Consider the following 15,528-nt stretch of genomic DNA (forward strand, 5'->3'; position numbering starts at 1 on the left):
AAGGAGCATAGAAATATATCAAATAACGTAGTTAACTTTTTAGTTTCCTTCAATATTTCAATCAACTATCTGAAAATGGAGTAGCAATCCACTATCTGAAAATGGAGTAGCAATCCATTGTATACAAATCATACGCACATTGGTTGTTGGTTGTTTAAAGGAAGAGATGAAATATACTAAACCTTTCCTTTTATACATTATATAGTTGATGAAAGAAGTTGAAATGACACAACTTGCAGAATAAATGTGAACTTAGCTCATATATTTTATATATATATATCCAAGTATCATGAAATATTGATTCCATCTTTACCGTCCAAAAACAATGATATATGGTGAATTCAAAGTTTAATCACCCATACTTACTTTCAAGATGTTTGTTAGCTCATAATATCTTGAATTAGAATTACAGTTTAGTCTCTCTTTTGCTGCGACACATTCGTTCATAGTACATCGTGTGATTAGAAATTATTATAAATTTTTTTATATTTAAAATTGAATATAAACAGTACCTGACAAAAAATAACCGCACAATGTACGATGAACGGATATAATTGGAGAATCCTCAGGATCCTCACGAGGATCTTCTCTCGGGTTTGACATGCAAGCAGCATCCTTTTTAAGCCTAATATGCAAACTTTCTCTTTCCCTTAATGCTTTTGTTTGAGGGGATTATATTCACAGGAAAGGGATCCTCTCCGGATCCTTTACTCCTAATCCATCAAATCAAAGAATTCGTACCGTTGAAATTTGATCCAATTGGTACAAACAGGGGTCCACTTTAAAAGTTATAATAACTTCAGCTGTTAGATCAAATTTCAAGGACATGGATCTCCTAATTTGGTGGATTAGGAGGAATGGATATGGAGATGATCCATTTCCATATTCACAACACAAGGAAATTTGGTGTAGCCGTGTTTTTGGCACACTGAAAAATCTATTTTTAAATAACGACTGAGACAATAACCAAGTCAATCTTTACACTTTACTAATCGTAACCAAAGAGGCCAGACAAACTTGCGATAAGTATTTTTTTTAACAAACGATATTAATTCTACTAAAGGGGAGGGGTGGGATTAGCCTCACAATGAGCTAGCATAATGTGGTTCAAATTCACTTTTGTCGAGAATAGAACTTAAGACCTATCACTCTGAAGTGAGGATAAATACCACTAGACCACAGTACTAAGTGGCGACATCTACGACAAGTTAATTTTTTTTTCTTGAATAAACGATATTATCAACACTAGGAGGATGGGGTGAGCTTAGTCTCATAATGGACTAGCAATAATGTGTTTCAAATTTATCTTTGGTGAGAATCAAACATAAGATCTTTCACTTACAAGTGAACATGAATATTACTAAAGTAGTAGAGCTTGTTTGGACGTGCTTTTAAAATGACTGAAAATATTTTTGGTGAAAATATTTTTAGAAATAATCTTTAGTAAAAATGCTAGTAAATTCTTAAAAATCACTTAAAGTGCTTCATGGAAAAATCACATAACTGGTGCTTCTTGTAGAAAGCACTTAAAGTGCTTTTGGAACCCAAAAATATTTTATCTAAAAATGCTTTCGGTCATTTTAAAAGTGCATCCAAACGAGCATGTAATAAGTGTGTTAATGCTTCTTTTAGGTGAGCATCGCTGTAAGACGGTATCTAAACCGCCACGTGTACTTGATAATATCAAATTTCCCTCCGACAAGACCATAATAAAAGCAGGGAGAAGGAAACTCAAATCCAAAATCCAATTTGGCTCGTTTTTAGGTTTTCTTCTCCCTTCCGGTTTTGTGCTCTCAGAAACCCTAACAGATCAGAAACCCTAGAGCTGCAATCCAACCTCTGCAATTCCATCATTGATGTACGCCTACGACAACCGACACGCCGACGTCAACTCCTACCGTGAGCGCCGAAGGTAATTAGTAATTACAATTACCCCCAAAGTCGATTGCTTTCCGATTCAGATCGCTGCTTCTAACTTTTTCCCAATTTCGATTCAATTCTTTGTTTTAATGTTTCTTCATTTGTGTTTGGTTTTATGTAATTGTGAATTTGCAGTGACCTAATGGGTCCAGCGCCTGCGGCTGGTGGCACCGCTTATGGCCGTGGAGGTGGGCCCGCTCCGTATGGGGGCCCATCGCCTCCGGTTGCTCCGTATTCGGCAAGGGTGGGTGGACCGGCACAGGGTCCAGGAGACTTTAATGGGTACCCGCCGTTCCAGCCCCCTTCCGAGCGGTTCAATATCGGTCGAGGTGGTGGTAATGGGAGCTTTGGTGGAAGAGCGTCGAATGGACATGTTGGTGGTGGAAGGGGTCGTGGTGGTAGTGTTGGGAGATTTGGTGGCGGTGGCAGGGGTTTTGATGGAGGCCGTGGTGGCGGTAGGAGCTTCGGTGGTAGTCGTGGTGGAGGTGCGGGTTTCGGCGGTGGGCGTGGAGTTGGTGGAAGAGGAGGTAGGCATGGTGGCTCGTCAAGAGGAGACTTGGATAATATTATGCTTCCCAAGCAAGATTTTGGGACCTTGGTACCTTTTGAAAAGAATTTCTATGCTGAAAGTCCTTCAGTGAGGGCAATGTCAGAGCATGATGTTATGGTGTATCGTACTAGGCGGGAGATTACTGTTGAAGGGCATGACATCCCAAAGCCGATTCAGATGTTTGAGGATGCGAATTTCCCTGGTATTTCCTTGCTGATGAATGCTACAGTATTTGTTTTCTTATAAAGTTTTCTTTTTGTGCTAGTAGCTTATTTTGGTGTAATGTTATGTGTTAGATTACTGCCTCGAGGCGATTGCAAAATTGGGTTTTGTTGAACCAACACCAATTCAGGCTCAAGGATGGCCAATGGCATTAAAGGGTAGAGATTTAATTGGCATCGCTGAGACTGGTTCTGGTAAGACTTTGTCGTATCTGCTGCCTGCTTTGGTACACATTAGTGCGCAGCCTCGGTTAGGTCAGTATTGGTTACCATTCCTGTTTTTAAGTTACGATTATTTGTTTCCTAGCAGTTGACCCTGAATTTGGTTATTCTTTTGCCATAAACTTCAGCTCAGGGAGAAGGTCCTATTGCATTAGTATTAGCACCTACTCGAGAATTGGCAGTTCAAATTCAAGAAGAAGCTTTAAAATTTGGCTTACGTTCCAATATTAGGAGTACTTGCATTTATGGCGGTGCTCCAAAAGGACCCCAAATACGCGACCTTAAAAGAGGTATGTATTAGCTTATGTTCATTTAGCAGTTAATATATAGGACCCTACATATAGTAATGTCCTAATTTCTTCCATGTGGCAGGGGTTGAGATTGTTATAGCTACGCCTGGCCGACTGATAGATATGTTGGAAGCTCAGCATACAAATTTGCGAAGAGTCACTTATCTAGTTTTAGATGAGGCTGATAGGATGTTGGACATGGGATTTGAGCCACAGATAAGGAAAATTGTTTCCCAAGTATGTTAAGTTTTATCATTTCGGTTGCTTCACCACTAATCAGCTGAAAGTTATATTTTTTGTTTGGTCAAACAGCTAACAGCCTAACAATAATATTAGTATTTTTTTTTAAACAATAATATTAGTATTTAAATACAACACATAACTGCTTTAGAATATTTGTTATGCAAATTTGTCAAATATTCTATGAATCTATGATGTTTCTAATGTGCTTGAGCACATGAACTTTTGTTGCATGAGGGACTTTGCAGAGCTGCTCTTTAGTTAGCCTTTATGTTTCTGCCGACCCGATTTTTATGTATAAATGAATTTGGCAACAAATGTACACACTTGTAGTGCTGTTTGAAACTTAGGAATTGCGTTTGATTAAGTTAGTTTTCTTGCAGACCCGACCAGATCGGCAGACATTGTATTGGAGTGCCACGTGGCCAAGGGAGGTTGAAAGTTTAGCAAGGCAGTTTTTACGTAACCCATATAAGGTGATTTAACCATATCAGTATGATATATTGATATTCAGCTTGGTTGTGCAGATGTGTGTCTATGTGAAATAAAGTGTGATATAACTTTATATCAATTCTTTATGTTTAGGTAATCATTGGATCAGCAAGCCTTAAAGCAAACCAATCCATAAACCAAGTTGTTGAAGTTGTGACGGAGGTGGAGAAATACAATAGGTCTGTCTCTTGTGCTTGACATCTGGTTACATGATAAGGTTGAATTTTTTTTTTGCTCTCATACTAAGTACTTCAAATTGTTTTGTCGGCAGGCTGATCAAATTGCTCAAAGAAGCAATGGTTGGGAGCAGAATTCTGATATTTGTGGAGACGAAAAAGGGATGTGACTACGTTACTAAACAATTGAGGATGGATGGATGGCCAGCTCTATCCATCCATGGTGATAAAAACCAGACTGAAAGGGACTGGGTCTTGGCTGAGTTTAAAAGTGGCAGGAACCCAATAATGACTGCCACCGATGTGGCTGCGCGGGGTCTTGGTAGGATCATTGTGTGCTAGAAACCTTGGTGTTTAGGTCTTGAATTTGAAATATTACGAGTCGGCCGGCTGCTGTCCAGTTCCTGAGAATATAATTTGTGGTTTGGGTGCGAAGGGCAGGTGCCATCACATGTGATAACTCTTACCAGTTTAATGCCCCCTGTGATAACTCTCTGGGTGCTTACCTTATTTGAATTTCATGTTACATGGACACAAGGAGCAAGGTTTCACTGGTATGACTCGGGTTAACTTCCTAAGTCTGGGTGGTATGCCGTTGTACAATGCAAGCCCGTATCTTCCATTGGTCTGGAAAGTCTATTTTTTATATACATGGGGCATTTGATAATTCATACGGCTCTCTGTAAGGAAAGTTCTCAATTATTTGTACTAGAGGTGCCTGAAATGGTTTGGCTTCTCCTTTCAAGTGTCTAAGTAACATGGTTGAAATCATTGTCGCCCATCCACGGTTACGGAGCTGGGTATCCTCGCAGCCCGGTTGACTCACGCATGCTTGTTCATTTGATTGGATATGGGAAGTGGTGGTTGTGGTGAAGCTGCTCCTTATCCCTGCTAGGTTAAGGTGGGCACATTTACATGATGAATGTGTTGTCTTTAGTTTGATCTTGAGATCTCAGGGGTGCAGGGATAAGGTTGTTCGCAGTTTTCTCCGTGTTTTGTTGTTTGCGTACCGTTTACCTAACTTATGCTTTGTTTTGTTGTAGATGTGAAGGACATAAAATGTGTGATCAATTATGATTTTCCATCAAGCCTTGAGGATTATGTCCACAGGATTGGAAGAACTGGACGTGCAGGAGCAACAGGAACTGCTTTAACCTTTTTCACGCACGCAAACGCAAAATTCGCTAGGGATCTAATTAAGATCCTTCAAGATGCAGGTCAGGTTGTGAGCCCCGCATTGGCTGCAATGGCCCGATCAAGTGGTAGTTTCGGAGGTAGGCTCGGTTTCCTCTTTGAATACGGTGTCATATGCATGCATAGTTTTATGGGATGGTGAACAATGCTGTTTTTTATTTTCGGTTTTTCATCAGGATCCGGAGGGAACTTCCGCAATAGAGGACGAGGAGGAGGATTTGGGAACCGGGGCATGATTTCTGGTTCAAATACCGTTCCTATCGGTTACAAGAGACCTTGGTAGTTTGTGTAGTGTCACAACTCACCTGGCTAATTTATGTTTAGTTTTGAAACGTTGAAAGAAAGAAGGTTGTGTCGAAAACTTGCTATTTTTGTAGGGTTGCCCTAATGATATAATTGATTTGTGATGCAATACCAAATAGCTGTTTATGTTTACCTGTTGCTTTCTCTGCGGAGAGAACATAACAGGGACCGAGTTGGAAGACAATTGGGGACGAGTTATGAGCAAAGAATTGAATTATTATTATGCTGACTTCATTATGCAGAATTTACTTTTTGTTGCAATTTCAACGTGTATCAATTTTTTATTTATTTAATAAGATGCTTCTTAAACATCCTATGGACGAACGATAGCAGAAAAGTAATCCAAATTTAAATGTGAATATTGTCATTTAGTATTGCGGTCTAATGGTAATTTTTCATTTTGAAATAAGATGTCTTATGTTCGAATGTAGTAGATAACAAACTCGATATCAAATTAGGTTGTCTATTGTAAGACTTAACCGAACTCATCTTTTTCTTAATAGAAAAATATCGATGTACTAAAAGAAAAACATGAATATCAAGAGTAAAGGCTAGAATATCAGGATCTAAGGCTACGTCTGAACTAAAGTTGTGTCTTTGTTAAAGGATGTGCATCGTAAATAGTAGTGATAAGGTCCAGTGGATGCTTATCGCGTGCTCATAAATTGAACAAATTAATCGTTGGATGCTTGCCATGTGGCATGTTTGGTTTTGATAATAGTTTCTCTCCTATTTTTCACAAGGTTTTAAGTTGGGAGGCAAATTGTCTATCCTCCTGTTTGAGTGCCCTTCCCATCCCCTTCTATTTGTGCGGTCACGGTTAAACCACGTTAACATTTTATATTCTTATTTTTTTTGTCTTATTATTTCTATAAAAAATTAATATAAAATGTTGACGTGATTTAACCGTAACCGCACAAAATAGAAGAGGATGAGAAGGACATCAAACAGGAGGACAAACAATCTGCCTCCTTTAAATTGTGACAACTGAAACTATAATACCAAGTGAAACTTTGCACGAACTACAAGGATAAAATCATTATTCCCTCTTGAGGTTTCTCACCAAAATGAGTTTGATGGTTCTTGCACCCAAAGTAGGGATACTAGAAATTTAACTGTTAGATACCGCATTTCGAACTTTTTAACTGTTAGATCTTAATATTTTTGTTTTAACCATAAATTTAACGGTTAAAAACTCGAAATATCTAGTACTCCCCTAGCACCGCAGAAAAACACCTTCTCAGAAATTAAGTTTTGGTCCAACAAAATGTTGTGGATCCAAAAAGAGACTTGTTTCAAGTTCTACTTTAGGGTTTGATTTTGGTGGCCGGTGTTGAATTATTGAAGCGAATTATGAGTGCTTGCGCTTTCATGGGGTCCACAGTCCCCTCCTGAGCAAGTCCAGTTCTAATTATCTGGCGTTAATTGGACGTACGTGGGGGGTGGGGGTTCCACATTTCAACACAGAAAATGAAAAAATAGGCGCGCAAGTTGACTGCTGCGTAGTCTGGATCACGTATATGCTGGTTGTACATGACAACTCTGCAATTTTCTTGTTTTCTTCCCAGGTATTCGTAGCATTAACTCTGGTGTTACCGGGTGTATATGTACGTACGTGTAAGCACCTCTCATCATCACGTATTGTATATGTTTTTTCGTATTTCTTTCCTAGCGCCATGCGTTTTGTTTCGTTTTGTAGACCTTTAAATGTTGAATAAAAAGGGTCAAAACTCTGGTCGTCGGTAGATGTATATCAGTACATAAATTATTATTCTTGCCGCAGAATTGTATGCTTTTGTAATTCCTTCAAGTCTGCAGGTGGCAAAACCTTATAGTTTGTCTGATTACTATTTCGGAAAATTGAAAACTAAAAATCCGTTTAATAACTATTTCTAGTTTTCAAGTTAAATAAAAAATTGAAACCAAAATAAAAAAATAAATTGGTGATCAAACAGCGTCTTAAGTGTGACCGAATATACGTGTAAACCATATAAACCTGGTGATACGTACGCGTGCTTAAGCCTGGTGACGCGCCGGGGGGGGGGGGGTCTGGTTTAATTTTCAAGGTTGAAAATTAGGAAGGACAAGGACGTACAAGAAGAGAAAATTTATAGGCCGGTTCTCACCACAAAGTGTGGAAGAAAGACGACAACTACCTAAGCAAGCTAGCTACTTGTTTGATAAGGAGACAGTTACGGGTAGGTAAGGTTTTGTGGTTGTATAAACACTACAACTATAGCTAGAGTTGATTTCTAAACTAATCAAAATGTCCTTGTTTTCTTCAAAATTACCTCTCAAATCTGTATGTAATGTCAAATCTTCGGGTTTTTTTTTCAGTGTTTAACGTAGGGAGTACATACTTGTTTTTTATACCTTGAACCGTTGATCATTATTTCAATATTGATTCAATTTATCTTTGTAATAAGTAAGTTAACGTACTAAAAAAAATCGTTTTAACATCATCAATAGCATAAAAATCTCTACAATATATAGACGACGAACTAATATTGTTTTGTTAGAATATACATACATACATATATATATATATATTACACATAAATATAATTATATTTTCAGGAAAACTAATGAAAATAGCTTCAAAACTTTGAGTTTTATTCAAAATGATAAAAAAGTGTTGTAAGTGAATAGTACCATGAATGACTTTTTAAAGTAAAAATATCATTTTCGTTAAAAATGAACAATACCAAAAGTGTTTCGTTAAAATTCATAATATTTTCATATTAGGATTAGGGTTAGGGTTAGGGTTTGTTGTGGTGCATCAGTGCATGCGTACGTCAACAAACTTATGTTTTGTGGCATTTGGTGGCCGGGCAAGCCAAACCACTCGTGTAGGAGTCCCTAGCTAGCTATAGTTCCTAATGTTGAGGGCTGATGTCTCCCTAGTGCTTATTTATGTTGAGTGATTTTCAGTCTGTTTCTTTGGAGAGATTTTTCAGTGTGATCGGTACACGAGGTGGCATACCATGTGTCACTAAAAAAATGGTGAGATATGTGTGCTAAAAAGTTAATAACTTAAAAAATAAAATTTCCTACCATTCCTATTAACACGTGGTGTACCACTTGTGTTTCTGTCACAACCAAAAATTTCTTGTTTCTCTGTCTTTTCTTGCTGCAAACCCTAGTCATGCTTGATTGGCTACTCTCACCATCAACATTAGGACATACTCATAACTTTAAACTGAGAAAACTTACGTTTGATACCTAACAACCAGTTTGATTCTTTTTTCCAACACTCCATATACATACATGCCAAGTCTTCGTTGTGAAGGGATCATTGGGATGGACACTAGTCACACTACTCAACTCAACTCTCTGAATGGTATATATTGGACCTATTGGTAGGGTCAGTTATGTATTATTATGAGCTGGAAAATAATACTTTTCATATTGGCTATCATGCATGATGCATCATCAACCCGAAGTGATGATTTATGTCGACCTCTTTCAACTCCTGCACCCTTTCATTTATTGATTTGTTTCGATACGATGACTTTATATAAAATAAAAAATTGAGGAAATTATAGTATTTTTATTGGTCGAAAGAGGAGATTATAGTATGTAGTAAAGAAGAGTGCACAAATCACTTCCCGTCTTTCGTATGTGTGTGTGTGTGGGGTGTGCTGTGGACAGCATGCATGGAGAGTTTGAATAAAATAACAAAGTACAAGTATACAAGAAAGGTTTCTTGCCGCTTTGGATATATAATTGCCTGATAAGCAAAGTGCTCAAATTTGGAGTCATTTGGTTGAAGAATACATGTCAAAACATGACATATGAAATGTTTTTAGTCGTGAGAAAAGAAAACTGACCATTTTAGACTTTTAGTTGAAGCAAAACACTGATAGGAGAAAATGGGGAATGACCCAGTTTTAGTCTTCATATTGTTTTGTCCATAATTCCACTACCTAATCCCTTTTCTCTTACATATATAAGAAAGATAAAGACTTCTTAATAAAATATTACATGCCTAATAAGTAATAACTAACGACTAATTAATAATATAAAAATGTTTTTTAATATTTAACGGCTCGTTTGGAAGCGTTTTGAAAGGGTATTTGGTGAAAATATTTTTTGAATCAATCCTCAGTCAAAACGGAAGTGAATCCTAGAAAACCACTTGAAATAATTCATGCAAGAAGCACATAAGAAGCACCAATATTATGTGCTTCTTTTAGGAAGCACTTCAAATGCTTTTATAATTCAAAAACATTTTCTCCAAAAATATTTTCAATCATTTTAAAATACTTCAAATGTGCGCTAGATCTTTTTTCTGTCCATGGGTTGACTGTGTGATGCTCCCAAAGGATCAGGATCTTCTCCTGAGCAAATGGAGAGGATCCTCTTGACCAGGCCCATCGGGCCATTTAAATTTTATCCAACGGCTACAATTATTATAACTTTTAGAGGGGTTCCCTGTTTGTAGCCGTTGGATAAAATTTGAACGGCCTGACAGGCCTGGTCAGGAGGATCATCTCCAATTGCTGAGGAGAGGATCTTGATCCGCACCCAAGCTAATGGGGTGAAGATGATTAGCTAGGTTACTGTAATTTTATTGATTTCCTTTTACAATTCAAATTCTCATTGCCTGAATATAGTTGTAGATCGTTGCGGTCATCGTTATAAGCTATTGGATCATCTTGAATGCACTCATTGTGAATTCATATTATAAACAAACAAGATCTCTAGTGGTTCAAATAATAGAATTAAAAATAAGAAAAATGTGACGCGGAAAAGTAAATAATTGAGCTATATAAAACACACAAATTAGTATTTGCGTGACTTTAGTTTTAATGGTGAATCCACCCGTCTTACGCTTAGATAAATGATTTTTACACCTCAATTTTTTGTTCTATACATTTCTTTTTATTTTTGGCAGCCGAACAATTAAAATAGAATTAAGGAACAAAAATTAAAAGAAGTGTGCAGAAAACGAAAATGAATGTTTGAAAATCGTTTATCTATTCTTTCTTGCCATTTAGGGTTATAACAATTTTTTCAAGGATATAATTTTTTAGTATAAATGATATTCTATACTAATCTACATTAAGAGGAAGAGAGAGAACTAGAAGTCCAAAAACAACGAGTTGAAGATGAAGACCCTAATCACTAGGGCAATGTCCCGCTTGAACATTATATTTAAATAAGTTAAAGGAGGAGGAGGACACCACCTAGACCAAGAACATACCTCCAAATTAATAAGTCGATATATTGAATGATTAATATTTGATAATGCGAAAGAACAAGGGTCATTACGAAGTAAACATTTGTTATTAAACAAGTAAACGGATCATTTTGACGTTTGACATTCTTCCTGATCACTTTCACTTTCACTTTCATGCATGCATACCACAGGAATATTTTTGTTCGCCACCTTCAAGTGATGATGATGTTCATCATCCTGTTTATCACTGTTAGATGAGTTTTAATTTCAAGATCGGTGTAACAACTCTCAAAATTTAAACTCATAATAGCAATATAAATAAGGTGATAAGCAAAAATGACCCACATATAACTACCTTAACATTCTTTATCTTAATACTATTTGTCGTCAATTTGTAGAGTTCTCCTTCACCTAAGAGCAATAAAATTGTTCATTTTTTAAGTAGAAAAATTATTTTCACACACCTATGAGTAATTATTATATTATATTTTATTCTATTCTTAGTTATATTTTATATTTGGTTTTTTTAGAGAATTTTGATACCTTTTTTTTGTGTTCGATTGTAGGATAAGAGGAATACACTTTTCCTCAAAAAAGTGACGAAACAAAGGAAATTGGGAGTGATTTCAATTGGAACTGATTCCTAAGGAAGTGAAGTTGATAGTGTTAAATTTTCGGCCCTTAATTCTTAACCGTTTGATCGTGACAATTAAATGAAGACAAATACAATATGTTGGCAGATATACATTTTGAGCTTGCATGGGCTATAAGTTATTGACGTTTTTGTGAAATTTTTCCTTCTACAACATTGATGAGGACTTCTTATTCTTTCCAGTGACATCTTTTTGGGCATTCTATATGCTGTCTTGGCCAGTCAACGGGATGAATCTTCACATAATTGAAGTTATAATCAGAATAGGAATGTAATTATAAGATATATTATTTTGTTTTATTTTTCAGATTTATTGTGAGACCTATTTTAGGGGGTGTATTCAATTGGGATTTTGAGGGATTTTAATTCTTTTAATGAATCCAGGGGTATTCAGTTAGGATTTTAAGTGATTATCTGAAATTCAATGTGTATCAATCAGGATTTTAAGATAGTTTATTAAAATCCTTAGAAATCCGGATGTATTCAATTAGAATTTTGAAGAAGTTTATAACATTCCAGGTGTATTCAATTAGAATTATAATTTAACGAATTTAAAAAGGTTGAGGAATTAAAGGGAATTTGAGAGATTTTATAGTGTATTTTAAGCATCCACAAATCTCCCCTCTCACCATGAGATTTCCAGGGAATTGAATCAAAATTTTACATGGAATCTCTACAAATCAGTTAAACTCCATAAAAATTCATGAATTTATAAATCCATTAAAATCTCTTAAATTCCCAATTGAATACACCCCCTTAGATAAGATACTGATTTCCTAAGTTTTTATATGTAGAAGAGTCTTGCTTTGGGGTTGAGGACATGTTTTGGACCTTTAGAATACTCCCCATCCCCCTAGTATAAAAATATCGATATACTAAAAAAAAATTATGATTATGTTTAAATAATTCTCTTTTTGCCTTAACATCAATATGTATTTTATTTTCAATTTACTTATAATGTTAAATTGGTTAATGCTCCTCATGGTTGGAAATTGTAAGTTCACTTATGACAAATATCACGCTCTTAGGAATTGCATGATTTTTAAAAAGGTTCTCTCTATAGATTTTTCCTATTTTTGACATTTATATTAGATAAATAAATCAAAAGAGAATAAAAGACAAAATTAACACGAATGTGTAAATATAAAAATAACAATAATCTGTAGAAATCATTTTATTTTTATATTGAATGATGCTATTCCTTCTAAAAAACATGACCAATTGGAACTTCAAATCTTCCATGCCAATACTATTTTATTTGTAAAGAATACAGTGAGCGCAAGTTGAAATGAATTATTTCGTTGTTTGTAGGGCAATGATCAACTGAAAAACAAGCATTATTGGCCATGAAAACAAAAATGCTGATTAGGAAAATAAGGATGAGTCCCATCCCTCCAGAGTGGGTCTTGGGCCCTCACCTCAACTTCAAACCCGATCATCAACTCATGAATGATGACCTTCTTCACACTTTGTACGTGCCATGATAGTGATACAGGAAATACTTAGGTCATCTTCAATCGAAGGGTTTAGAGGACCAGAGGATCAGAGGGTTGAAAATAATCTGAAAATTGTCTCCAACCAAGGGCTAGACAAAAGGGCTTGTGAGCCTTACTGGACAAAAAATGGCCAAAGGGCCAACCGGTAGGCCCAAAGGAGCTAGCCAACCAGCCTGAGGCCGGGCTAGAATTTGAAAACCAACGATAACTAGCTGATGTCAGCTAGCCGTTATTTTTGAATATTTTTTTTTTACAATTTTTTTCTTTCAAAATTTGTTTTAAAAGTTGTAAAAATTTTTCTTCTTTTTTTCCCTATAACTTCCTAAACCATTAAACATTACATAACATTAAGTAAAATGAAACAATATTAAACAACATTAAATAACATTAAATAACATTAAACAACATAAAAATAAAATATTTAACAACATGAAACTTAAACAACATTTTAAAAAACATTTAACAATATAAAACTTAAACACCTACTCCATGCTTTTTTTTGGCCTAAAGATGTGTAACAAGATCCTGTAGTAGGTACTTGTTTGTGGCATGGGAACGTATCATTCTATAACACCCATATACTCATTTAAAGAGATACTACCAGTTCTTGGATTGAAAGGTAAATTAGGCCCATCATATATTTTTGCACGAGCTTTTCTTGACCTATTTGGATCGTCTTGGTCGTCATCGGACTCTATCAATATACCCATCTCGCTCATCCTCCACAATCATGTTGTGTAATATCATGATGGAGTCCAAATTTTCTCGACTCCACCCTCTTGCTGGTTTGCTGATGATCTTCCATCGTGCTTGTAGAATACCAAAAACTCTCTCAACATCTTTCCGGTATGCCTCTTGGTGTAAGGTAAACAACTTTTCGGCGTCATTCGCAAGGTTTGGAATTGCTTGGATAAGTGTCACCCACTTTGGGTAGATGCCATCTGCCAAGTAATATTTCATATTGTACTGACGATTGTTGATGTAGTAGTTAAGTTGAGGTGTTTTACCTTCCGTCAGGTTATTGAAAAGTGGTGAACGCCTAAGAACTGTAATGTCATTTTGGGATCCAGGGACTCCAAAGAAAGCATGCCAGATCCATGTGTCATACGAGGCAACCGCCTCTAACAAACCAGTTGGCTTTTTTGACCTTGCACTGAAGCCTCATTGCCATCATGTGGGATAGTTTTTCCAATCCCAATGCATGCAGTCTAATGACTCTATCATGCCCGGAAACCCACGGTCTTCAACTTTGTGAAGAAACCAATCCAGATCTTCTTGGTTTGGCTTACGGAGGTACTCGTCTTTGTAAAGCTGAACAATTGTGTCACAGAATTCAGCAAGAGTATCAAGGCATGTAAACTCAGACATGCCATGAGTTTTGTTTGTATCATACTTGACCAATCCCGAAACTACTGAGCACCGGTCAACGTTATACCGTCAAGGATCCAGAAGAGTTTCCCTCTAACTAGGAGGCCAATCACAGCAGGACACGTGTCAACATCAGAGGCTAATCACAACACGACACGTGTCGACGTCAGAAGCCAATCACAACACGACATGTGTCAATGTCAGAATGAAACTAGAAACTCTCTTCTATAAATAGAGATCATTCTCTCACAATATTTCCTAATGTCATTTGTACTAAATCATTCACTAGTACTCACTAAAGGAGAGCTTGAACCTATGTATTTGTGTAAACCCTTCACAATTAATGAGAACTCATCTACTCCGTGGACGTAGCCAATCTAGGTGAACCACATACATCTTGTGTTTGCTTCCTTGTCTCTATCCATTTACATACTTATCCACACTAGTGACCGGAGCAATCTAGCGAAGGTCACAAACTTTACATTTTCTGTTGTACCAAAGTCCTCGCTGATTTTGTGCATCAACAAGTTTCATCCATCGAATGAGTTAGGGAGCCATAAGCCATCATTTGGAGTGTAACAGTAACCTTCTAATAAGGTGAGAAACCAGGACAACATGCTCTGTCTTGCTTCTGTCGAAAGTATGGATTGACCTGCTGGACATCACGAAGTAAACGCTCGAAGACATAACATCTCATCCAGAAGCGACGTCTGAAATCCTCTTCTGTGTACACCGAGTTGAGGTTGAAGTAATTGTTCATCATATTGGCATGCGTCATCGCTATGTTTCGTGATTTGTAAAAACGACCATCAACAGAGCCACCCCATTGAGGTTGTTCCTCAGTTAGCTGACACACTATGGCCGTAGTCATGGCTGTCACATATTGTTTGTTGCGCCATGCTTCATCTTCTTCATCAGACTCTTCATATTCTCATCTCATCTGTGCCTATTTTTCCTTCCAATTTGGAATTGGATGAGGACCCCCAGTTGGAATCTGAAGAAGATCCAAAGTTGGAATTCATTGTAAACTTGAATTGAAATAGATTGAATTGAAATAGATTGAATTCAAAGGTGTGTAAATTATAGCCTAATATCCACCTTATTTGTAGCCCAAAAAAATTCAAATTCAACGGCTAGCTTACGTCACTTAGCCGTTGGATTTGAATTTAAATTGTAGTTTTTAAATAATAAATTATGTTTGGCCCTATGACCCTTTGACCTT

The 15,528-nt window shown here is 36.6% G+C and overlaps 1 protein-coding gene across 1 annotated transcript; it reads left to right on the plus strand.

Moving 5' to 3' along the window:
* Positions 1-1,726: 1,726 nt before the first annotated feature.
* Positions 1,727-5,837, plus strand: LOC126599920 (DEAD-box ATP-dependent RNA helicase 30-like). The gene is made up of 10 exons (XM_050266396.1): positions 1,727-1,912; positions 2,056-2,672; positions 2,767-2,946; positions 3,042-3,203; positions 3,286-3,440; positions 3,827-3,919; positions 4,029-4,114; positions 4,207-4,433; positions 5,155-5,385; positions 5,482-5,837. Exons 1-10 carry the CDS (start codon positions 1,857-1,859, stop codon positions 5,586-5,588), a joined length of 1,914 nt encoding a protein of 637 aa, XP_050122353.1. The 5' UTR covers positions 1,727-1,856; the 3' UTR covers positions 5,589-5,837.
* The last annotated feature ends 9,691 nt before the right edge of the window (positions 5,838-15,528 follow it).

This window comes from Malus sylvestris, chromosome 14 (assembly GCF_916048215.2).
Source record: "Malus sylvestris chromosome 14, drMalSylv7.2, whole genome shotgun sequence".
Lineage (NCBI taxonomy): Eukaryota > Viridiplantae > Streptophyta > Magnoliopsida > Rosales > Rosaceae > Malus > Malus sylvestris.